This window comes from Odontesthes bonariensis, chromosome 15 (assembly GCF_027942865.1).
Source record: "Odontesthes bonariensis isolate fOdoBon6 chromosome 15, fOdoBon6.hap1, whole genome shotgun sequence".
NCBI lineage: Eukaryota > Metazoa > Chordata > Actinopteri > Atheriniformes > Atherinopsidae > Odontesthes > Odontesthes bonariensis.
In genome coordinates this window covers 16,506,051-16,530,405 of record NC_134520.1, presented here as the reverse complement: position 1 = coordinate 16,530,405, position 24,355 = coordinate 16,506,051, and the positions used below count along the sequence as shown (strand labels likewise).

Genomic DNA, 24,355 nt, shown 5'->3' with positions numbered 1-24,355 from the left:
CTTCCGACGACCTCTTACTTGCGAGATCAAGAAAATATTCCGATGATTTGGACCAGACCAGGCGTTAGACTCTTAAAAGCGTCTTTTAATGGAAATGCGTCGGAATAATTTGTCACAAACACATTCTTTTTTTCCAAAGACAAATGCAGCACTTAAAGTACGGCACAGACTAAATTCACTCTTAAAACAGACGCTGGTTTTCTGGTTCAGTTGATGTTACTGATTTCCACATTTAGAGGTTGACTGAATGACTCATTCTTTCCCTCATTATTGAATGATAAAAAAAACCTCTGTTTTATGTATAAAGTTACAGTTGAATAAACCTTTGACAGTTGCCCTAATACACCTAAAACACCTCTGCTTATACTGAATGAAGCTATTAGGGGTTTGAGTAATCACTGATCAGGCCTGGGACCTGTTTTTGGTGAGCAAAGGCTATTTGGCTGATGTCCAAACCAGTTTCACATGAACTCTTCTGTTCATAACAACAAAGTGTCACACCATGATATAGTAGCTGGTCAACAGCAACAACAGAGGTTCAAAATTGGAAAGTCAGTACACTTTCTGGGCTATAGAACCTATGCCTTATGTAACTGTGAAATTGCTATGATTTTATGAAAACAAACAGGTTGGATTCCTAAATTTTTCTTCAGAAATTGTGCACACATACACAGACCTACAAAACAATGCAAAGACCTATGGAAATAGATTAAGCATATGTTTACTGAGCCTGACCTAAAAAGTTTTATGGAGGTGGCAATGAAGAGGGGGAAGATGGGTCCCAACTTTTTTCAGACAGGTACCTGCTTTCAAATTCAAGATGACCCAATATGATTCTTGAAACAGTAAAATGTGTTGCTTTCACCAAAATTGGTAATAAGAGGGAAACGTTTGTGGAGGAATACATTTTAAATACAGCCTTTTTAATGGTTTACAAAGTCCTTTTTTTGTTAGTTGTTGTAATTTGGGAGAGCTTTGGTCCATCCCAGAATGCTTTTTTTGCTGTCCATTGAAAAACAATTGAATATTTTTGCTATTTTGAGTTTTCAAATACATTGAATAGTTTTTTTTTTTTTTTTAAATATTTCTGTTCTTTGAATAGCTACACTGGTATCATTGCACTCCTAGAATTTTGTTTCCCTCAGTGGAGTTCATAGAGAATTTGTGTGATTATTAATCCATGTAGTGATTCCTTTCACTTAAAAAGAACAGCATTTACCACAGCATTCATGTCCATTTGAGTGTATGTTAACTACTAAGCAGCACTGAATAGAAGTGTAATAATCCTTCTCGCACTTCTAGTTGCGACATATTTCTGAGAGCAGGGTTATGGTGCTGGCCCGGCTGTGGGGAGCCCTAGCTATCCGACCGACAGTGTTGATTTGTGAGTCAGAAGGAAACTCTGAACTTATTAATGACGTGTCTGCTTTTTCTGATAAAGAAGCCGACCTGCCTTCTCACTCAAAGTGCTTCACACCTCTTGGTTCATACGTCACCAGAAAGGAGCTTTAAGTTGATGGATAAGGAAGGTGATGGAAAGAACGAATAAGTTTCACACATGTGATATAGAGCATCCGTCTCATCTTATTAGCTCTACATTACAGTCAGGGACTGTTGAATCGGACTCGGGCGTCAGTATGTCGATCACTCGTCTCCTGACGTCAGTCCCGCACCTGGAACAGCTTAATGAAACACTTGTTATTACATGTGCTGCCAGTAAATTTAGTCAGACAACCTCTGGGTCGTGGCCCAAACTAAAAGAGAGTTTGTACATTTGTAATTATTGTGTCCATGCTTCATTTGCATATGCGGTATTTTTTCACACATAAGGTTCATATAAGGTTCTTAAATTTCCCTCGGGATTAATAAAGTATCCATCTATCTATCTATCATTCTGGATAACTTTTTTCATCAAATGTAACTGCTATGTATTCATGTGATTTTACTGCATTTCCATTATATCTGGGGTATTGATCAGACTTTTACATGAGGTGTTAATTTCTTCAATTAAAAGTTTCACTGAAGCTGAATTTTGATTCCACTTCTGAAGGGCTTTTGTGCTTTGTCATGTTTGGAATATGAAGACATCATCTTATTCACATCCTTAAAACACTTAAATTCCTCAGGAATTCCTTGTCAATAGAGGATATTATATGTCCTCTTCCCTCTCTTGTCGTTTCTCTCTGCAATTCTAGCTCATTGGGAGAAGGATGAGTGTGGTTTACACTGGAAAAGTGCAGTTCTTGTATGAATCTAATAAATTCTGTACATTGCTACGAAGAGATCGTGATTTGTTCAAGAGCAAATGTGCTAGCATTTGGACTAGGCTTAACGTGACTCAGATTGTTAACTCAGAAGTAGTTTTTCGGTCAAAATAGACGCAGAGATAAGTACCAACAATGATGGGATTTATTTTCTTGTGCAATCAAAATTCCATTACTTTCTTTCATTGAAACTGCCTTTGTATGTAAATATGTAAAAATGGTAAGTGGTCATTATTCATTCATTCCTTGGAATAAAGTTCTTTGCTACAAGTCCCACTTTCTGTAAAGATTCAGTTCACAAATGTTCAGATATTTTCCTTGGAATCCATCCATCCATCCATCCATTTTCTATACCCGCTTAAACCAACTGTCGGGAGCTGGAGCCTATCCCAGCGGTCATTGGGCGAGAGGCGAGGTACACCCTGGACAGGTCGCCAGTCCCTCACAGGGCTTCCTTGGTTTCATGAACTTAAATAGTATCCAATGAGACAAAGGATTTAAGGTAATTAGAAGTCAAACTGGGTTTCTTATCTAATTCATTATTACTGTTGGGCGAGCGATGCTGAAGAGAGCGACAGTATAGTCGTGAAACAACTGACTGGTTTGGGTTTGGTAGATTCAAGGCCTTTTAGAGATGTCTTTTCTAACCTTTTTCTAACAACATGATGCGCATGCACAGCATATTATGAGCTCCTCAGAATTATTATTATTAAAACTTTCCTTTGTGTATAAATTGCTAAGAATAATATATTTGTCTGATTTATTTAACTGGATTATCTTCGTCTCATTTTAGAAGTGGCAGAGAAATCTGATGACAATTTAGATTAAATTCATGTAGATATGATGATAATTCAAAGGTTTTCACAAACTTTTAGTCACGTCTTTTCAATCGTTTTGTGATTAAAGACTCACATGTGCATGGATTTTGAATGCCTGGTTTACAAGTCAATTTTTTTGCTTCAATTCCATAAAACAACCACATCGTACAGAATAAATACTTTGTTCATGGCACACAGCTTCACAGAAATAATACTGTAGAAAGCGTGTAAACACTGGCAGGAGATGTAGCTTCATAAAGCAGCTCCTAAAAGAGAGGAAAAGACCAAAGAAAAGAAATGCATTCTCTTCTTTCATGCACACAAATGAGCTTTTTTCTCTTAGTCTGAAATTGACAGCAGAAGTCTGTTCTCATTGTGAAAACAGAATGTCTTCTCATCTTCAAGTGGTAATGAAACTGTTCTTATAGCTATTTTATTTGGCCTTTCTGGACTAATTACCTGATCAGGGGTCTCCTGATGTAATCCTCTCGGGTGACATTGCACCTTCAAGTGTGGTGTCATACTCTCAAAGCAGCAGAGATGCTGGTAACAATGCGAGCTGAGCACAGGCATGGGAGCAAAATCACATTCTTTTGTTGGCCGCACCAAATGGGCCTGCTCTAATAGACTGGCTGCCTCAGTAGGTTTCAGATGGAGCCAGGAGGAAATTGAGCAAAATGGGAAAATAACCCATAATGCAGGCTTTTTGTCAGCAGGAGCATTACTTCCTTCTTCATAAATTCATCTAATCACAAAAGACACTCCAAAGTGAAGATTCACAGGTAACGAATGTACTCTCTGTTCTTGGACATTTTCTTTTTCCCATCATTTCTTTTCTCATCCAGTCTCTGGCCCCCTGACCCAAATGGTTAATTGAGCAGAGTTGATTCAAAGTGGCGAAAGATGGAAAATGTGTCATTCCGAACACACATTTGACGATGCAAGGTTTCACTTGAGTGAAAACTTGATCACCTGACTAAAACAACAGCTGGCCTTTCCTGCTTTACCCACTGACTAACAACACATACATCACAATACATCAGGAGTACTTCAGAAAGCATTGGATTGTGGCTGTGGGCGACTGATTCAGAGTCCATGTTAGCCTGAGCCTAACTTCTTTCTTTGTTTTTCTCAGAGCGTGAAGTCTGAACATAGGTGTCATTTAGACTGGGGACACAGAGGTAACAAATGACCGTTAAACATATGTCCAATTTACTGTTCACAATCACAATTGGGGAAAAATAATGTCCTGGACATAGACACAGACACACAAAAAACACACTAAACACACTAAAAAGGCAAAATTCACTGCACACAGGGAAGGGTTTTAGAGTATTTTCTGATCTGTATTCAAAGACGGAAATCTTTTTTAAAAAGGTGATATCATGTGTACTGGATACAAAATATTGATACAATTTGCTGCACCTCTACCCAATGTTACACTTCCATCATAATCATCATCAAGCGTCATCTGAAGCAAGTTTTGTTATGGCTTGAAGAGCATGAACAAAAAATGTAGAGAACAGAAGAAGCCACCAGGTGGCAGTGCAGGTTCAGACCTGACAGTCCTGCACTTTAAATAAAAGATGTTCAGCTTAAACACATGATATAATGGATTCTGGCTCCAAAAAAAGAAAAGACTAACTGACTGTGTAAAAGCTTCTGGACATATTATATTTGATGTAATCTCAGATGAGTCGCTTATGAACTCTTATCTCTAAACTGTTTTAACTCCATAGGACGGTGGCATTTTGCAGGCTTGTTGAAAAAGCTCAGCTGTAATGAACTGCACTGATACGTAATGCGGCCAGCGTCAGATGTTGTGCTTATCAAAAGCAGGTGTGTGGTTACAGCATCTGGGATAGGAACACCTCCCGCCATGTCTTTCACAGCTTTTGATGGTTTCAGTCCAGACAGTAAACCTGCCTTTAAACTTTACTATCAGCTTACAAGCAGTTTCCGACCAAATAAAGTTTTTACTGATAAAAGATTTATGACAGAAGATTGATCCATTGCAAGGCTGAGAAACATTTATAATCTGCGTGCTCAGTCATTCAACATCTATAGGAATAAAAGTTTTTGGCAATTCAAAAAACTGGATATAGCAAAAAGGGAACAAATGTTTCGTTTCCAAGTTTCCAATAGACTAAAATGACTGTCGAATATTGTAAAATGAAAATGTAAAGCCCCGTGAAAGCATTAAATGTCAGTCACCCTCATGAACTTGCACATTTAAGCCATTTTTATTTTGGTCCATTTGTCACATATTGAACACGAACAAACATATAAATGATAACACATAGGAGACAAGATTGTGCTAAAGACTCAGGACTCTGACATCAATTTAGTTCATTTGACCACTTTTGCAAGTTCGGCACTTTGCGTACTTTTTGTAAAGATTATTTGGGTAAAATAAAACAAACAACCTCTTGCTTGAAACTTTCTTTTAGTTCTGTTTGTATCAGATTTCAGACATTTTGTCTGATGCCTTTACATCAAAGCTTTGGTTTGCATTTGATCTGCTTGAAAGGCGCTCATATATAAATTAGCTTCAAGCTGGTTGATTCTAATCTGGGTTTTTTTTCTCCCAATCTGGCAGATTGTTTCTTTAATTAGGGTAATGATGAGTTTAAATATTTGTACCTGTCTTATAATGTATATAAACCTAATACACACATTAAGAGCCTCAATATGGATCTCAATTTAACCCAAAATGCCAGCATCCTTGTTGCACTGAACACTTATTTTCTCTTAATGTTTCCAATGTCAGTGTGATGATGATGTTGCCTGGGGCTTTCATTCAAAAAAGTAATGGCAGTCTCATTTTTAAAATCCTTTAAAATCCAACCTTTTTACCTGAAGTGCCTTTAATTGGTGTGCTGCACAGTGCAGAGCCAAGGAGCAGCCAGTGCACTTAGCATGACAACCCAGACTTTCCTCAGAGCACCTGAGAGCATTACAGCATTAGTATTCCACCTGAGTGCAGGCGTTTCTGTTAAAATCGGAATGAAGACAGGGACAGGCAGCAGCGTCTTTTGCAGCAGCTCTCCCACTCTGCAGGACAGCACATCTTGAATTCTGCACGAATCATTCACCACGCTTCACCCAATAGAGATGTGGTTGGATAGCTCCGGGTAATCCCTTGCCAACAAACAGCTCCTCCCTGTATGCCGAAAAGGCTGAGACACAAGGTTGTGGGTGAGGATTAAACAGATTGCCTGGCTGGGACATTTCTGTGTTATCATTTGCATTTGTACGCTGTCATTCTTGCCATGTATTTCAGCATAAGATCTTCATGGCCTTCTTCTGACATTTGGCTTTCATGACAACAAATCCTGGCCAACACTACAGACGCATGGGCTGGCAAGGCGCTCGTGAGGAGATTCTGTTAGCAGAAAAAGACCTCATGATTAATACGTTCCTTTAATCTGAATCGTGTCTAAGTATGATTAACATTAAGATGATTATGTTCTATGAACACATTTGAATACGTGGCATCCCAAGGCTGCACGATAGAATTATATCTTTTCTTTCTTAAAGGGACACTATGTAATTTTTTCCCCCATCTAGTGGTGCAATTTTATTTTGCAAAGTTGAATGAATTTGCTCTCTAGCGCCTCACGTTTTCAAATGTGCGCTGCAACTTCTTGAACTACGGCAAGCGGAATGTGTCAAGATTCAAGAAGCTATAGCTTCAGTCTCGAGGTCCATACAAACAAAAAGAAATCAAGACACACAGTACAAAGGATTATATAACACACATACAACAACACTATGAATACAGATGACAGATAACATGTCAGATAACATAACATCTCCTTTGGTGTGCAAGCAATGCAATTATTCATATTCCGGGAGTTACCGGAAGTGACGTCGACGCAGCGTTAGCATTAGCCTGCGTTAGCAATAGGAGCATTAGCAGCGGTAAATAAACTCCCGGTAAACTTACAAACTTTCTAATGCCTCGTTTTGTGAGTTAAGAGCCTATGTGTACTACAGCAGAAGTTTGGTAACAATCAATGCATTATTAGTGGGATCATTTACGAGATAAAATCTATTTAGCTTTTTTTTTTTTTTTTTTTAAACTTTATTAGTAAATCAACAAAATAACAGTTTACAAATGTGAGCATAACGCCAAAAAGAAGATATCCAGGGGGAGCATAGGAATAATAATAAAAAGAAGAAGATGATGCACTTACAAAAAGAAAGCTAATGAACACAAAGACATATGTGCCAAGGAATAAAATCTATTTAGCATTAGCGGCTGTAATAAGCCATTTGGCGGAAATGACGTCACAATGACGTCATTTCTGCTTGCAGGCCTGGCGGGGAAATCGCGATTCGAAGTGCTTTATGTCCCTCTCGGCACCAGAGAGTCTCTATTATGAGGAGAGGGAAAACTGGTGGCTATTTCCGGGTGGTACTGCACTCTAGGGGCGCCAACGAAGCAGTGCAGAGCACGCCGAACTCTATGGTGGTACTATGAAATCCACCTTAGATCCAGCCATTGCTTTGGATATAATTTTTTATATTTTTTCATTTTAATTTTCCTAAAGGCAGGATAAATTATCCTTTCAAACGGCACTTGGTTTGATTTTTTAGACTCACTAGATTTGTTTAAAATACACATTTATTGTCAGTATTGCATCCCGAGTGACGTCACGCATGTGGCATCACTTTACGGCATGATCAGTCCTAGCGCTGAGCTAGCAGAGAGGTGTTAGCTCAAATAGTTACAGATTTCAGCACAGCCCTTTTACATACTCTCTGACTAGCCTCTGGTTTAGCTTTGGTTGTTGTTAGCAGCACCAGGTTAGCACTCTGGCACAGTGGACGAGTGCCGTAAAGCAGCCGGTCGTAATCAGCCGTGCGTTCTTCAGATTCCGTTAGCTAGATGCTAGCGGATACTGACTCGCAAATGCCAGACCTGTAAGAAAACAGAAAGCTATAACTCCCAGGTTATTGTACTTTCGATATAAATCCACATCCCTCTGTCAGAAATCACAGTATTATTTTCAGGTTTCAGCCGCTAGCGGGGACATTTTTTGAGTTATTAGCGCCAGCCCTATGGAAAATGGTCATTCTGCACTCGCTCGCCAGCGCCCCCAGAGAAAATCAACTGAACTGCGGCCAAATTTTTTATAATGGGGTGAATAGGAAGTGGAACGGCTGTCTGTAAAAGGGCTGTGTCGGCACTTCCTCATTTTTCATAGACCGGAAGGACATGGCAGCCTCCATAGAGCTTACCTGCTCTATGTAGATACAGACAAGTTATTCTTCACTCAGGAGGATAAGTGAGATTTTTGACAGAGATCATTTTACACCAATGAGGACTAACTTATGAATGAATGTGTTGATTTGAGCTAATAAATGACTTAATTTATTACATAGTGTCCCTTTAATCTTTTTTCCATTTCAATCTCATTGAACTTTTTCTTTATTTTCTTGAAAACATCTCTTTTTTTTTTATCTTGTGACAGAAAGTGCAATTGCCAAACTGACTCAAGATCATCAATGGAGTAAGCCAGTGTTAAGACCTTGAGGATATTTTAGAATATCAGTCTGTTTAGATTTTACAGGTGTAAAAATTCAGTGGGTTTTTGTAGTGGTTTGGCTCTGTTACACTGTTAATTTGTTGTTCTGATTTCCATGTATTCTGTGTTAAGTTTGTCTAAGTTAAAGAGTACTGCTCCTTGGGTTCTCTGTTCGTCTTGTTTTCTGCTCTCCCTGTACACCTTGATTCAATCACTAAATTACCGCACTTACCCTTTGCTTTCCAATTAGTTCCTAATGAATAAATACTACCTGGTTTACCTTGTTGTTGCTCAGTTGTTTATTATGCTTTGCCAAGTTTAGTCCACTTAATGTGTTTATTGTACATTGCTCATTGTACTAACTGCAGTAGCAGTTTATCCAAGATACAATAATACATTTGCAATACAATGTGTTGTTTCATTTTTGGTCAGTACCAAAGCTATAAATGCACATTTGATTGTTCAACCAAAAAATGAACATATATTCAACCAAAATTCACATGGATATTGTTTGGATACTAGAGATCACACATTTCAATGAGTTCACACTGACACTCATTGTCTTACTGTAATTAATAGTGGACGCACTGCATTTTCTATTTAAAAAATATATATATATATGATCAAACTTCACCAAAATATCTACAGATGACGTAGAACCAGCAGAATAGAGTGTTATTTCTTTTTTCTTCTTGTTACAATTTTATCCATTAAATTATTTTACCTTTTAAAAAACCTTTTAAGGTTGAACAGACAGAAAATACCCCTGTTTTTGCCCCATGTGATGTCTTTGCCTTAACTTGTGCTGCAAAGCATGTTTCTGTTCATCGTGTTGTCTGGGGATTCAGAGGTGCAGGGTTTAATGGCTCAGTTACTGTGAACTACGAAACAAATAAATCAATTTATGCCATATCATTGCAGCTATATACATTTTTCATTTGGTTGGTTTTTTTTCCCATTCTTTTTACATTTCTTTTGCCAAACTTTGGCATAATAAATATTACCTCCATACCAGGCTGATCAAAAAGGCCAGAACACTTTGAGAAGCTCTGTCATCCATACTGAAATACCAATAAGAAAATACTTGATGAATCACAATAATATTGGGTACAGACTCCCAGAGGAGGAACTTTAGTTTATCATGACTATGAAACTGACATTTATTATCATGAGAAACATTACTAGGTGGCTTTGACTCAACTATCCATGATTCTTTTAGGCTGAAGTAATCAGTTGGTCAAAAAGTAAAAATGACACAAGCAACCAGCACAGTACTATTGGTTTTAGTGTTACAACAAGGTATCTGTACTCAGTTTTGGATGACTCTTCTGTCATTTTTACAGTAGTGTACCTTCCCCATTGACCGTCACCTCTCTGACTGCAGTGTGATTAAAGCAGCGCTGCACTGCACAAAAACAGATTGGAGACAACCTTTCTATTAGAGTTGCATTTTCAAAACTTTTCAGAGGCTCTGTGCTGCTATTGTGAACTGACCCCACTCTGCAGAGCTGCCAAGACAAGCCGGCTAACAGTCACAAGCAGCTTGTTCTGTCCTTCTGCCATCTCATTTATTCAGAATAGTCAGAGAGGCAATCCGTGCGCAATAAAACTGTCCACACACACGCGTCTCACTCTTGTGGGGATCATCTGTGGAGGGAGACTGAGGATGCAGCTGGAACCGGCGTGTACGAGCTGTTTGCGCTGGTGACGGCTGCAGGGGGCTTCCAGTCTGGCTGGTAAAAATGGATGCTGAGAGTTCGAGCCCAGTTTGAAAACACCGTTTTCTCTGTAATGAAACGGTGATGGCTTCCTCGTCGACTTCTCTCATGGGTAAGGTACATGGAGCACTCGTCAGGCCCCGAGGGCTCATAGTAATGATACGGCACAGTGGGATGGGAGGAGGATCTTCACAGGAAAAGAGGGGTAAAGCATGAAAAGGAAAGAAAGTCAAAGTGCGAGGGAGGGATGGGGGAATAGTGTGGAGATAATTATGAGATGCAGGGATGGAGAGGAAGCGAGTCACAGTGGGGAATAAAAGGAGACATGAAGACAGGAAAACAGATTAGAAGAATCTGGGCTCTCAGAGATGCTCATTACACACTGTTTTATTCCTCTGATGCTCTCAGTCACGTCAAGCTCAGCGGAAGAGTTTGGTGTGACTCGAGAGTCGCTCCAATCTGCCCTACATATTTCAAAATGTCCTTTGTAACCTTGTTGCTTGATTTAAGAAATAGCACTGACAAAAAAAAAGAATGAAAGACCCTGAATGCTACGCGGGCGTATTATACAGCTGATCTTTGTGTTTCAAAACCGAGTGATATGTTCATTTTATAGTAAATGACAAGATGAGTGTTTTCAATGGTGTTGGAGTCACAATCATTCATCAGCCTGACTGCATGGCAGTTACGGAAACCTGAAGTTGTCACAGCAGGTTATACGTGATTTTGTCATTGCAAGTTAGAGGCATCATTAAGGATGCACCAGACCAGAATTCAGATAGAAACAAACCCATGTTGCCAGCACACAGTAAATCACAGAGTGGAGCTGCAAAAGAAGACTTTGTTCCTTTTGTTTCATGCACGATTTGGCCAAATTATTCAAAGAGGAAGTGACAAACTGAACCCATCCAACTTAACAGCTGAAACTGCAAGTCAAGGGGAGAAAATATTTTCAAATCTTTTTATTGGTAAATATGATAATATGATACGAGCAAACTTTTTATAGTTACAATTATTTGCTCTGTGTGCCATTTTGCCATTTACCCTCTTAACCTATATTTCTAACTAACTAGTAAACTAATATTTACTCTTGTATGATTAAAAACTAATACAAGCCCCGTAGAAGGAACTCGGCACTCAAGTTGGTGCCTTCTTTATAATTCATATTTCTGGAGAAACATTTTTATTATTTCATCAGAAAGACTATTTCAGCTACCCTTTGCTGGAGGGGTGTAATGGTCTCCTCACTTGATAAAAACTATATGATCTTTTTTTCATGCCGCAGCAGTCAGTGGAGACAAACCTGAAGAGTTATTGAGACACCTGGGCCCCGAAATTGAGTTGTTTTTCTATATCTTTTCTCGGCCGGCTTTTAAGCCAAAGTGTGACAATGGGCTGTGTTACCCTTCCTTTCTCCTAACATCCACTAATTTACATTATTTTCTTGTTCTTGAACAATGTTACCATTGTGTAGCAAAGACCAAGTAAGTTTTTTTCTTTTTTTTTTCTTGCCTGAGCAATCACAGAAATGGTGCACGTGCCCATATATTTTTCCGGAGCTAGATTGTGCAAGTCGAGCATAATTTGTGGAGTCATTTTAGAACGTCGACCACTGCAGCTACAGTTAGTGCACACTTCCCCTCCTGATTATTTCTTACTGTAGCTCTACTGTTATATTTCTGCTTTATGCAAAAGATAAAAACTTTGATGAACTACCACCTCAGCATCAGCAGCACACAGGCTGAGTAGAGATCTTAGTTGCTGTTTTCTAAATTTTTTAATTACGCTCACTACGCTTGAATTAAGCTCTAAAGTGGCTAAAAACCATCTAATGCAGGATCAAAGCTGAAGTTGTATTCAGTAAGAACATTGTGTTCACACTTAAGTAAATTACTTTTATTTCATTTCCTCCCTTTCATAAAACGACAGACTAACCTGTCTCACAAATGCACAAGTTTTACTGTGATTTAACAGAAATATGAAGTATGGTGGGTGTCTTATTTAACTTCCCACGGTATCTGTGGAGATTACCGTGGGAAGTTAAATAAGTGGGAAAGCAGAATGAATTGCTAAGCAACTCGACTTCTGGATATAAAAAAATACAGATTCAACCTGCAGAAATCCGGCGGCACCATGCCGTACACGTTGATCCTGTCACACAGCTCAAGGGCTATAGCCATGGTGAACCAGCCAGTGCTCAGCCAGGAGTTGGAGCTCTTCCTGGAACAAAGACAAGAGAGGATCCGCACAAGTAAAAACCAGACACATGTAGTTTAAATACAGTGAGAGCAATGGCCATCTACTGAACGTTCAGTTAAAGGTTTGGAACCTTGTTTTATTTCATTTCACCTCACTGATCATCCAAGTTGGAAGAAATATACAGTACAAAACAGGAGCTATAAATGAGTTAGCTGATCCCTAGACTATGCAAACAAGGTACGCCTTTGCAGACTCTCTAGTATTTTCTATGCATTTTGCTTGATAGAAAAGAGGACAACAACAAAGAAGACATCTATTCTGAGATTGGCTATGGTCACATAATAGCTGAAGTGACTGGATTTCCATTCAAATACAACTTCCGCCTTATCATCCTGTGGACATATTGTTCATATGCAAATTTGTAATTTGTATGAATAACTGGATTTGCGTCAGTCAAATGTCTTTATCTACTTCGTTTCTTCAAGTAGTCATTATCAGTCAGTATTTTTTCCATTGTGCACACAAATACGCATTAAAACAAATATCAGATATTACATTAAGACCAATGTGTGCAGTATCTGATCAAATTTGTTCGGTCTGGTCCAAACTAAGCAACAACTCTGCTTCTGAAAACAAAAACCTTTTTTTCTTTTTACTTCCTTTCTGCTTCCTGGATGACAATCTAAATCATGTTGCAGTGCAATCTGTGTATTGGCTTCTCCATTCAAATAATAATAAAAAATACTGAGTTATCATGCTGGCTCTTCTAGTCTTCTTTCACATATCACATTTTTGGTCACATAAACATAAACCTCACAAAGGCAACATACATTCTGCGAACATTTACCTGTCAATGCCCGTTTCTTTATTAAATAATTCATCAAACTTCAGCATCTTGATTCGGGTAATTACGTAGATTTTAAGTTTGGGGAGTAGCTGCTTTAAAAGTCTGAGGTTGTTGAAAACATGGCCTCTTCCATCTCGTCTCATGCAGCTGCTCGGTCCCCAAAAGATGAACACAGTGTCTTGGCTCCCGTTGAGCAGCTCCTGTCTGCTCCGCAGCACCCTTTGGAGGCTGGAATGAGCTATAACACGCAGGTTTGTGCGCCGGCCAACGTCCTGCTGATACCCGGCGCTGGGAGCATCATTCATTCGGATAACACACTCAGAGCGGTCGATTTCTTCCCCCTTTTCGCTTCCAGTCAGCTGGCCAGAGCTGGTCACCAGGGCACAAGTTTTGCAGTGCATTTTCAGAGGCTGTGGAGGTGAAAGGTCAGAATTAATTGCAGTTACATTCAGATGGTTTTGAAAAGGTGCCGTCAAAGAGGGATATAGTTTTCAAGACTTTTGAGTTCCTCTGGAATCATGAACTTAACACTTTCTCAATCCCAACTCCTGACATCCTGCCTTTTGGTCCCTTGGTGTCAGTTTTGAACGCATTGGGTACCCGGTTACATTTACTTTCCCACACACATTGCTCAACAGCTGCATATTGCCAGATATCCTTCCATAGTGGTAAGTGATGGCCCAGCTGGGCCAAAAAGGAACAGAGACAGGAAAACATAGTTTTATATTTCTGGCTGATAAGAAATGAACAGCATTAGGATGTCAGAGTAGAGGAGGGGCATAGTCACCTGACTCCCATGGGACTTCGTTTGCTCTGCTACTTTACTGTTTTGTCCATAACAATTTAAAATGTGTCAGCGAAGCTTTCCACCGTAAAACATAATTAATTTTTTAATTTTGTATTTAAACACTTCACCATGATGTTTTCTGTTCTTAACCAAGTACTATTATTGCCTAACCTTAATGAAATACTGCAGTTTGTGTTACTCTTTAAGGGAATTCATGGTGTCTGTGTCCACAAACTGACAGATGTGCATTTGCACACAAGCTTTTGGATAATATGGGGAGCAGTATATTCAAGAGATGTGGATAACAAAGATTCTACTGTCTCTCCTCAGAACATGCACTGATGTTGTTTCCCTACTCATCTTCGTCGTCTTCTTTTCTGAATCAAGGCGCATTCAGTCTATCCAGTTAACAGATATTTGGGCTGCACATGGTCAGCTGCAGAGGGACCCGGTGAATCCTTGCAGAGAGGGAGAAGATGAACATATTTGCATGACACAGGCATCAAGGTTGAGGATTCCCTTGAATTCCCTTTTAAGTTACAAGCTCAGTCATCTAAAAGCTTTGAAGAGGTGGCTGTTTGAAGCTGCCAACGACCATGAAAACATGAGAGCAACAGGATCCGTGTGTTCAAGGACTCCACAAAATATAGAGGCAGCACGGCAGTTTACAAAATCAGTAGGAAAGCGCTGACACACAAATTAAGATGGGTAAAAATGTTTCAGCTTGAGTAAAAACTTTGTTAATAAAGCATGAGACAGCCTTGTTGAAAATTAATTAAAACTGTTAAGCTAGCTCAGGGCACTCATCTGTATGGTGGATTTGTTGTGAAATACTTTTTATGCATGCACGGTGGAGTCTACGTGCTCATACTAGCAATGCCAACATACATAGTTGGCATATATGATATTCAACACAGTTTAAGCGCCCTAACATTTACTAATTAGCTGCACAGAGCACAAAATGTGGGTTAATGGAAATGTTAGGAAAACCAATGCTTGGGAGAAATGATAGATTTGACCTGATTAAAACATAATAGGAGAAAATAAAGCTTGAATGTATAATAAAGCTTTATTCGAAGGAGGTCACGAACAAAACTAGAAATTTTTAATGATATTAGAATCCATTTGACCAATATTTGTGTCAGGTTGGGGTGAGGAGGGAGGACACGGATGCGGACTTCAAAAGCAAAACAGGGTTTATTCTCAGGATACAAGGGATCAAAAAGCAAAGTACAAACGAAAAGCGCGGCTGAACCGGATATCAAAAAACTCAACTATGGAAAAATACTGGGAAAACAAAACAAGGACTTAACATGGCAAGGATTAATAAATAAATACTTAACTTGGTCAAGCCAGATCGTGGCATGGCATGAAGGGGGAGTAACAAACAAAGCACTGACAAACTGAGAAGGGCAACTGGAAACTAAATAGGGACAGTGATTAGTGACTGGATGCAGCTGGAGGGGAATGACACAGGTGAAGTGAGTGAACTAATTAACAGAGTGCAGGGAAACTAAGACATAACTAAACTAAACATGGACTAAGAACCAAAATGTGACCTAAAACATGATAGCTAAAACATAAAACTTAAAGTCCCATGGCATGACAATTTGTTGTCTCAGACCTCCAGATGTTAACGTTTTGGGAAATGTCAAGCGGTCACTGAAGTCAGTACAATCCAAGCGGTGATCCAAGCTTCTATACTTTATGCTTTGTCTGTATGATTCAAATGCAGATTATCATGGTTGACATGTGAGCAGAGCCTATTCTACTCAGAACTTTCATTCCGCATCAACATCATGCAGTCAAACATAGCCTCAAAGCAACACTTAAAACAAGGGCTACATGCATTAGAGAGAAAATGATACATTATAGAAAATCCAGTGCTCTCAGAGGTCGATGGATAATTCATATTGGTAAACTTTGTCAGTGTTGCCATGCAGTGTTGTGTCATATGGTGGCGCTGTTGTATGATTTGGATTATATGGACCCGTTACTGATGTTGTTGTGTCCCATGAGGTTTTCAGAGTTGAAAGAGGATAACTCAGATTGAATGATCCTACAGCAAACACCCAGAGACTCTTCACATGAATTATTCCCAGCTTTAACGGAGAGCTACATCGGCATTCTGAACCATCCTCTGAGCGTCACACTCCATCAGGCTCCAAGGTAGGGATGCGTGTGTGTGTCTGCATACACACAGGTGATGTTACCAGGGCCACAGGCTGTGCTGCTCCCACTGCTATATATATGACACACTCCCACTATCTCTGACCCCACACTGAATGATTGCCTGGTGTGAGTGTCTGTTTCTCCGCTTGTGAGCGTGCGAGCGTATGAGTCTGAGTGAGTCCTTAAATCCCTATGCGGAGTTCAATGCGGCTACGAATATGTAATAAAATCACGTTTTTTCTGATGGGATTCTGCAATTGTCTGAAGAATGCATAGATCCAACCCCACTTATTTCTCTTTATACAAACGCACATTCATTCACAATCTCTATGCACCGAGGAGCACTTATTTCCATTTTCCAAGGCATTTCCCAAAAGAAACCAATTCTTGTCTGGATGTGCACTCTGTGTAAGCAGACACTTTCCCTCACTAACAGGTAGGTAGGAACAAATTACACACTTCGCTGCACAAACACACCCTACCTGCCTTAGCTGGGAAGAGTGAAAGTCCTTTTGGCTATTTCCTCTCCTGCATACAAGAGATATATATAGTATATGGAGCATTTCATCCCCTTAGCAAAGTCCAAGTAATTACATCCAATTAGGATTCCAACATGTTAAACAAATGAAAAGCAATTGGAAGCTGTATGCTTGAAGTGCCTGTGAAATACTAAAAGTGTCCTTGACAGTGATGTTGCTGCTCCGTCCTCCTGAGCCTTTGACAACTTGATGTTGCAGGGAAATAGGCCCATATAGAGTCTGAATCAAAGTGAGAATAGCTTTCAGAATCAGATGGTAGATATTTCGGGAGCCAGGAAACTGAAGAAGTGACGCACAGACTACTGAATAAATGAAAGACAACTGTACTGCCTGTTACATGCAAATTTCACCCATTATCAGGCTCATATTAACACGACTGTCCTTTCGTTTTTTGAACAAAGTTCTGCTTCAGCATTTGCTGTTAATTTCAAGGATTATCACAATCTGAAAGTGCAACAGCTACAACTTAGAATAAATGCTTAATCATTTCTTATCTGAATTAGGCACCATTGAGAAGAGCCACCGTTTTAAGAGAAGCAGAGGAAGCAAGTCAGAGTCTTGCACCAGTGAATCCCGTCCCCATCAGTTAACGCTCTAACACTGACTTAGACATCAGAATGATCACTAGTTATAGGTGCACTTTGCAGTGGAACCCCAAGATCATAACTGCACCGAGAACAAAGCGCATCAGTCAGCCTCTGAAATTGCACAAGAGCTTCCATTGTGGTTCTAATCTTCCAGCCTCATTTTTACACACCCACTCAGTGTAAATAGGCTGGCCAGCACAAACTTAGAGGAAAAAAAAGCTTGGCATGGTTGAATGACTTTATATGAAGGTCCTGACTAAAGGAAAAACTATTCACTGCACAAGCAATAAATTCAGAAGTTTTAATATGACCACTGTTGTTGGTTTAGGCTTTTTTTGTGTGATATAAAAAAGTATTGTGTTATTGAACAAAAGAAAGAATGAAAAAAGACTGCACAAAGACACCAAATAAACAGAAGCAGTAGGAGACTGTCTCCCTCTGAGAAGGCTGGATGAAAAAAGATCCAGATCGATATCAAAAGTTAGCTTCGCACAAACTTCACCAGCTTTGTTCACCCCTCTAAGTAAAAGGACGTGGCAGAATAAAACATTACAAGTGATATATAGTGAGAGTTTTTTCTAAATCCTTTCAAATGCCTGGATATTTCGAATAATATGTGGGATCCGGACTTTTTTAAAACCTTCTTCCTGTATTAACATGCTGAACCTGTCTGAGGCTGATTGTTATCCAACTTAAATCGTAGTCTCTTTTCTTAAATCCACATTGAGGTTTGTCTGCCTCTTTTCATAATCAGCATGTTGGTGCAATTTTCTGATGTTGTTGATGTAGAAAATGAGCAGATTTTTTTTTTCTTTCTTTCTTTCCTCTTGGGTCCATGTGGATAAATTAAACCATTTCCCCTGCAAGAGAAAACATTTGTGTTAAAAAGTCATCCGACCCCCTTCTTTTTCAGATGCTGGGAGGTTGTTTTTTTTGGCAGCAAACACCTACAAAATGTGGCTTTCTGCCTTTAATACTTTTTGAAGAACAAAAGAACTCCTACTGCCAACACAGGAAAATCTTACAAATGACAAAAAATGTACAAATTTACCAGCCATATCTTTCAGTGTTAACAATCCTCGGATTTGAGCAGTGCTGCTTGAAGACTGCGGCTTACAGTGATAGAAAATTATTTACTTGTTATAGTAACTCTCCGAAGTGCACAGAATTAGGCTAATGGCTCAGCTGAAAGCAGGAGTATATCAAGAACCGCCTGTTATGTGCTGTGAGGGCTTCCTGATCAGTGATGCTATTCTTTTCTCAGGGACTAGTTAATTACAGCTGAATCCTCCTGACAGTTCCTGCATTCAGCTCATTAAGACCCTGCCAATGACACACACACACACACACACACACACACCCGAGTCCCACTTCTGAACGTGCTTTGTTCTAAATTTGAGGGAAAAAAGGCAAAAATGATCAAAGTGCCTGTCTTCTTCTTCTTAATCCAGTCAACCTGAGACAGAGAGAGGCGGAGGGCACAAGCACTGATCGCAGCAAATTGATGAAAGATGCAAAACAATGTTCAGCTGCTTCCGAGACAATGATATTCATAACTTCCTGTGGAGTCCTGGCATTCCCCTCATCGGTCTGGGTTTCAGCTCTTAAGGGAGAACACAGTTTTAAGGTAGATTAACCAACAAAACAGACTATAATTTCACTCTTAGCATGACAGCTCATCCCTCACTTTAAGTGGAATTAACATTTGCATATCCTGGGAATTTATCCATTAAGTAAGCTCAACACTAAGCTGTTATATTCTAATATTCACACATTCTTGTTTTTTCAAACGTTTTCTTGTAAAAGTTTTCTGGTAGACCTGCCGCTGTACACAATAGGACAGCTTTGAATTTAATTTTAGCAAGGTGAAAGAAGCTTTGACTTTCTAATGGCTCAAATTTCCTCAAGGCTGACTGCAACAAAGGCTGTGAGAGCACAGAAGGGCATCCCTCATAATAAGTAGACACATCATAAAACTGCACATCTACATTCATGCTCTCGCAGAAATTTTGTCCACAGTTTATGAATGCCAACGTGTACCGATTCTACTGACAGTTATTCAAAGGTCAACATGTCTTTAACTAGAATAGGCAAAACATCAGACAAAGAAAAATTGGGCAGCAAAGAAGAAGGACGCAGTAATTCTGTGTTAAGGAATCCATTCAACTCTCCTATTACTTAAAGCCTCAAAACATGAAGCAGCATAATCTCATAAATAAATATGTGTACTGAGTGCTCTGCCCAGTCCTGAGTGATAATTACATGAGCAAAGTTGCCACAGACCACCACCCACCTTTAGAAAAATCCCAGCCCATGAAAACAAGAAATGCTCACATGGTGATAAAGGCCATAAACAGGGTCCAGAGCACTCCTCATATTTTCAAGCATCTCTGGAACTGACGAGGGCATAAAATTTTAACTGTGTGTCACAGAATTTGCATGAGGTTGTCTGCCTTAGTGCTCCAGTGATGCGTGGATGTGCGTGTGTGTCTGAGTGTGCACTTGTGTCAAAGCCAAGATTCCCCCCGGCAGCAGCAGAAGACCTCAGATGACACCAAAGGGAACCATTCAGACGGATTCCACCCACTCTACAGATGGCACAGCAGGTCCGCTCTGCTTAGTCATTTTTGGGCTCCGGCTGAAGGTGCAGGGGAACAAAGTCACACAACACCAGGCAGAACATGTTGCCCTGCGGATTCATAGTTAATCAGCTGCATGCTAATAAGAAGTGGAGGATCAAATAGGGTGTGATTTTTAAAGTGCTTACAGAGCAAAACGCTGTCCAAGCTGAAGTAACTACTTCCCATTTATCTTAAGAGATTCTTTCTGTGGATTAATGTTGCTTTTTCATCATCTTTAAAGAGATCTGATGAAGGCTATTTATAACATGAGCAGAGATGGGTCCAACAGCTGGATCAAAAGCTCTTTCCAAACCAACGTCAATCCCATGCTCTCATCTCATTGATTATTTGGAAGTAAAAGGTGAACTGCAAGCACATTTATGTTTCTGTAAATCTTCTCCTTGTTTGCTACTGCCTTACCACCATAATGCCACTCTGTCTCACTGTATCATTTATCTTACTGATGGGACATGATGTGCCAACACTCAGTAAAAATATACTGGGTTAGAGTCCACATTTCATCCCGAGTGACTGTTGGTGCTGACAGGGCCAAAAGATCTCAGTGATGATGTCTTTAGTAGCCGTTCTAGAAGATATCCATCGTATTTAGTTTCTAGATATTTTAATTATTAACACATTAGTTATGAATCATTGAACAGATTAAACTATAGAGAGAATTTAGAGCTGGTGCTATTACAGGAAATTTACTTTTGGATTTCAGTGCTCAATAGATGAGATTATACCGAGACAGAAGCCTTAAACAGACTCGTGCTGAACTTTTTCTCATTAACAGAAATTAATATCAAGTTTGATGATTTAGAAAATTTTACTATTACTGATGAAAATGCTAAACTGCTTTAAAAACATGAAATGTCACAAATAATTCAGATGAAAGCGCCTGTATAAGAGCTGGAAATAAAGAAACAATGACTAATCTGATTTATTAATGAAGACAGGCAAAAGGTTTTCATTTAGCCAAAACATTAAAGACACAAGAGCTCTCCCTGAAAATTCAATTTTACTCCCCATCCCAACTGTACATTTACATGCAAGCCTGTTTTGTTTGCCTGGTTGTCTGAACGCAGATGAACTGCATAAGACCAAACGATTAACACCACATTCTGGTTTCATGTTAAAGGAAAAGCTTGACAGTGGACAAACATAATGAAAGCAGATCCTTCCACTTTGGTTAACTGCAGGTGCAGTTAAGCTGTTAACGTCAAGAATAAAATGATGCCCATGTACTAAACCTACATGGGCATCATTTTACAGGTTACCATGCCTTTATACTATATATTATGTACGGTATATATAACATGTTACGGAAAAATTTGTTGGCTTTAGGGTGTAACATCCCTTGGTCAGAGTTAGAAATCAAAAACTACTTGTTAAATGGATGGTGGATCGAGCTAATGGACATCATTTTTACTCTTTACACACAGTTGCTCTCACGACCACAAGAGTTTGCATATTCTTTAAACATAATTATGGTCTGTATTTGTCTGCATGCATGCACATCCACCTCATGGGGGGAATCTCTATGCAGGACACAAACTGTCTGTCAGCAAGAACAGTCGGACACATGAAAAAATAAAGAGAGGGATAACAACTCTAAATAATAAGCTATAGAAATGTGGAAAAGGTGACTTGGTCAGACGAGTCATCTTTCACTGTATTCTCAACAAGTAGGGCAGTACACACGTACTGAGAGCTCACATCTGAATGCTGAAACACAATGACAATGACCCCCTTCACAGGGCACAGGGGTCACTTAATCAGAAAATTAAAATGACGTGAATCAGAGTATCTCAGAACACTTTATATTTGGTTTTCCAATCAAACCGTTACTGATTAAACACAAGTAATTCAAACTCCTGGCCAAGAGTTTTGACTAGAAGGTGATAAAACTATTTAACTATGAAACAGTTTAACGTTGTGAATGACTGAAGATGCTGAAACTGACTTTCCTTTTATTCATTTTTTTCTCCCCGTTTGGGTTCCTAAAAATGTTCCATTTTGAAATTCTGTTAATTTTTTTACTTAAATTTCCAGATTATTCAGTCACTTTGTCCGGTCATATTTGACACGAGTACAAACATGGTGGTTTATCATAATGAACATATATGTTATAATCTGACTGTTTATGCCATGATGCTGCCAAATATTTGTCAAACTATTGTAAGTGAACAATGTTATGAATAAGCGTAAAAAAAAAGTCTGCTAATCTGCTATTAATCAGTTTATTCAGTTTATTGTTCACAGTATCGAGGAATGCAAATGTTAAGCCTTCCGAAGACAGTCCAGCATATTGAGAAGCCGTGGGCTGAATGAAAAATATTGCAATTAGAGGGCAGCCCAGAAATCCACCCGAGGCACAGCCACCCAGGGCGCTCTTCAACTGAATGAGTGTGCCGGGTGTCTTTGGCTTCTCAATCAGCGACGCAGAACACACTGTCTCATGATATAGAAATGATCTATTTGAAAAGTACCTTCCTTGTTTCATCAAGTACATTCTGGAAATGCTTTGCCTTTTGAAAACAAAAAAGGGAAATATACCCATACTTGTTCGGACCTGGAAAACATTCAAATAAAATTCCGTACTTTTCAAGACTTCGTTGAAGCCTTGCAGTCAGGTTGCCTCTCAAGTTCACCAGCAATTACTTTGCACTTGGTATGTCCTGTTTTCCTGGACCACTGCAAGCTGCATTGTCCTCTATGTGGGCATCCAGTCCACTGACAAACACTCACATTCCCTTTGTTGGAACACACAACCAAGGTCTCTTAAATGATGGGTGGTGCTTTAGCCTTGCCTCAGTCTATGTCACATTCTTGCATCTTTGCTATCTCCAAATGGGATGGAAAATATATATTTCAAAGAACCAAATACAGCATGAATACTGCCTATGACGCTGCAATTAGTCAGATTACCCCACAGTGAAGACAGATAGTGGATGCTTACCTTATGATCCATGACACCTGCGTACCCCTCCAGAGTCGATCGTGGAAGTCTTCCTGGTTTTTTTGTGGCTGGAACAGCAAAGTCCAAACGGTGGGAAGGCAATGATGATGAGGAGGAAGATGACCTGTCAGCAGAGCTGCTGTTGTATACAAACATAATGCTGGTAACCATGGTAACGATGATGATGCCACCAATCCATTGGCACTAGAAAGTCACATGGTCAACAACGTCAAGTTAGAGTAGGTTAATTACTGAGTTCCAAGACAATCCACAGGCATTAGGACTCCTGCATCTATGGTAAAGTAATTTCCACAACTTAAATGTCAGCTTTCAGAGAACTCAGTAGTAACACCTGCGCTTTATGTGAGGCTGAAAACCAAATGTCAGCTCTGCCGCTCAAATGCGTGCTCTCAACGTGCTCTATTAACAGGGCAGCATGTTTCAACAAATGCTGCAAAAATGGCACCAGGCGGATCTATTCAAACGCGCCAAATTTGCATCCACACGCACAAAAAACTTTTGTGAGCCCTTAAATGAATGTATTTTACGAGTGTTATAAATATGCATCCGCAAAGTGCAATCGGGGCACAGTGGATGACAGAGATCAGTCTGCAACTCATGTCTGAGCAGCAAAAACACTCAAGCTCCACACAAAGGAACAGTACAATCAACTATTCCCCCCCCCCCCCCCCCCCCCCCGCTCTCATTCTTAATTACCACTCTTATCTTCATCTTCATTTCCCCTCGTTTCCACGAGCAGAGCGACTCTTCATCCTATCGGGATCGAGCGTCGGGACTCCTCGACACGCAACACTCAAGCGAGTGGCAGCATCACCCGGATCAGAGCGCAGCCACACAAAACGAAGCTCCACTATTCTTTCCCCATGCTCTCCTCTAAAGGGATGCTCTGCCTCCATCTCCATCGCGCTCCTCATGGTCCTAAACACCCTATTTGCCCATGGCAAATTGACTCATGATTTTGATTGGGCTCATGATTTTACCATGATGTATCCAACAAGTCTTCCCAGAGCTGCAATACAGAGACTTATTTTTACACATTTCCATCCATCCCATGGGTTTCAAACCGGTGCTATATGCAGGATGAGCCTGGAGAAATCACCTGCTTTTAAAAGCACTACTGAAATTGCTTATTTTCCCTCAAAACAACACGCAGCATATATATTTTTTCATTGATTTCATGCAGAGTAAAACACAATAATTTCAGTTAGTGTATTGATGCTCTCAGTAATGGACCTTTTCTGATTAAATATATTTGCAAACGTGGTAATCTTTGTGCACACTGCGTTTGT

At 39.7% G+C, this 24,355-nt stretch overlaps 1 protein-coding gene across 1 annotated transcript; it reads right to left on the bottom strand.

The window, feature by feature from the left end:
• Window positions 1–8,483: 8,483 nt before the first annotated feature.
• st6galnac5b (ST6 (alpha-N-acetyl-neuraminyl-2,3-beta-galactosyl-1,3)-N-acetylgalactosaminide alpha-2,6-sialyltransferase 5b) lies at window positions 8,484–23,909 on the bottom strand. The gene is made up of 5 exons (XM_075484331.1): window positions 23,763–23,909; window positions 23,046–23,249; window positions 13,381–13,790; window positions 12,447–12,554; window positions 8,484–10,521 (listed from the first exon to the last, which is right to left on the bottom strand). Exons 1-5 carry the CDS (start codon window positions 23,781–23,783, stop codon window positions 10,260–10,262), a joined length of 1,005 nt encoding a protein of 334 aa, XP_075340446.1. The 5' UTR covers window positions 23,784–23,909; the 3' UTR covers window positions 8,484–10,259.
• Window positions 23,910–24,355: the final 446 nt, after the last annotated feature.

Excerpts from the sequence above, each read along its gene's own strand:
- st6galnac5b (XM_075484331.1), bottom strand. The coding sequence starts at position 23,783 with ATGAAGATGAAGATAAGAGTG. Across the intron at positions 13,791-23,045 it reads CAGGTGTCATGGATCATAAG|CCTCTGAAAATGCACTGCAA; the intron begins GTAAGCATCCAC and ends TCACCTCCACAG. Across the intron at positions 10,522-12,446 it reads GTGCCGCCGGATTTCTGCAG|ATCCTCCTCCCATCCCACTG; the intron begins GTTGAATCTGTA and ends TTTCCTGTGAAG.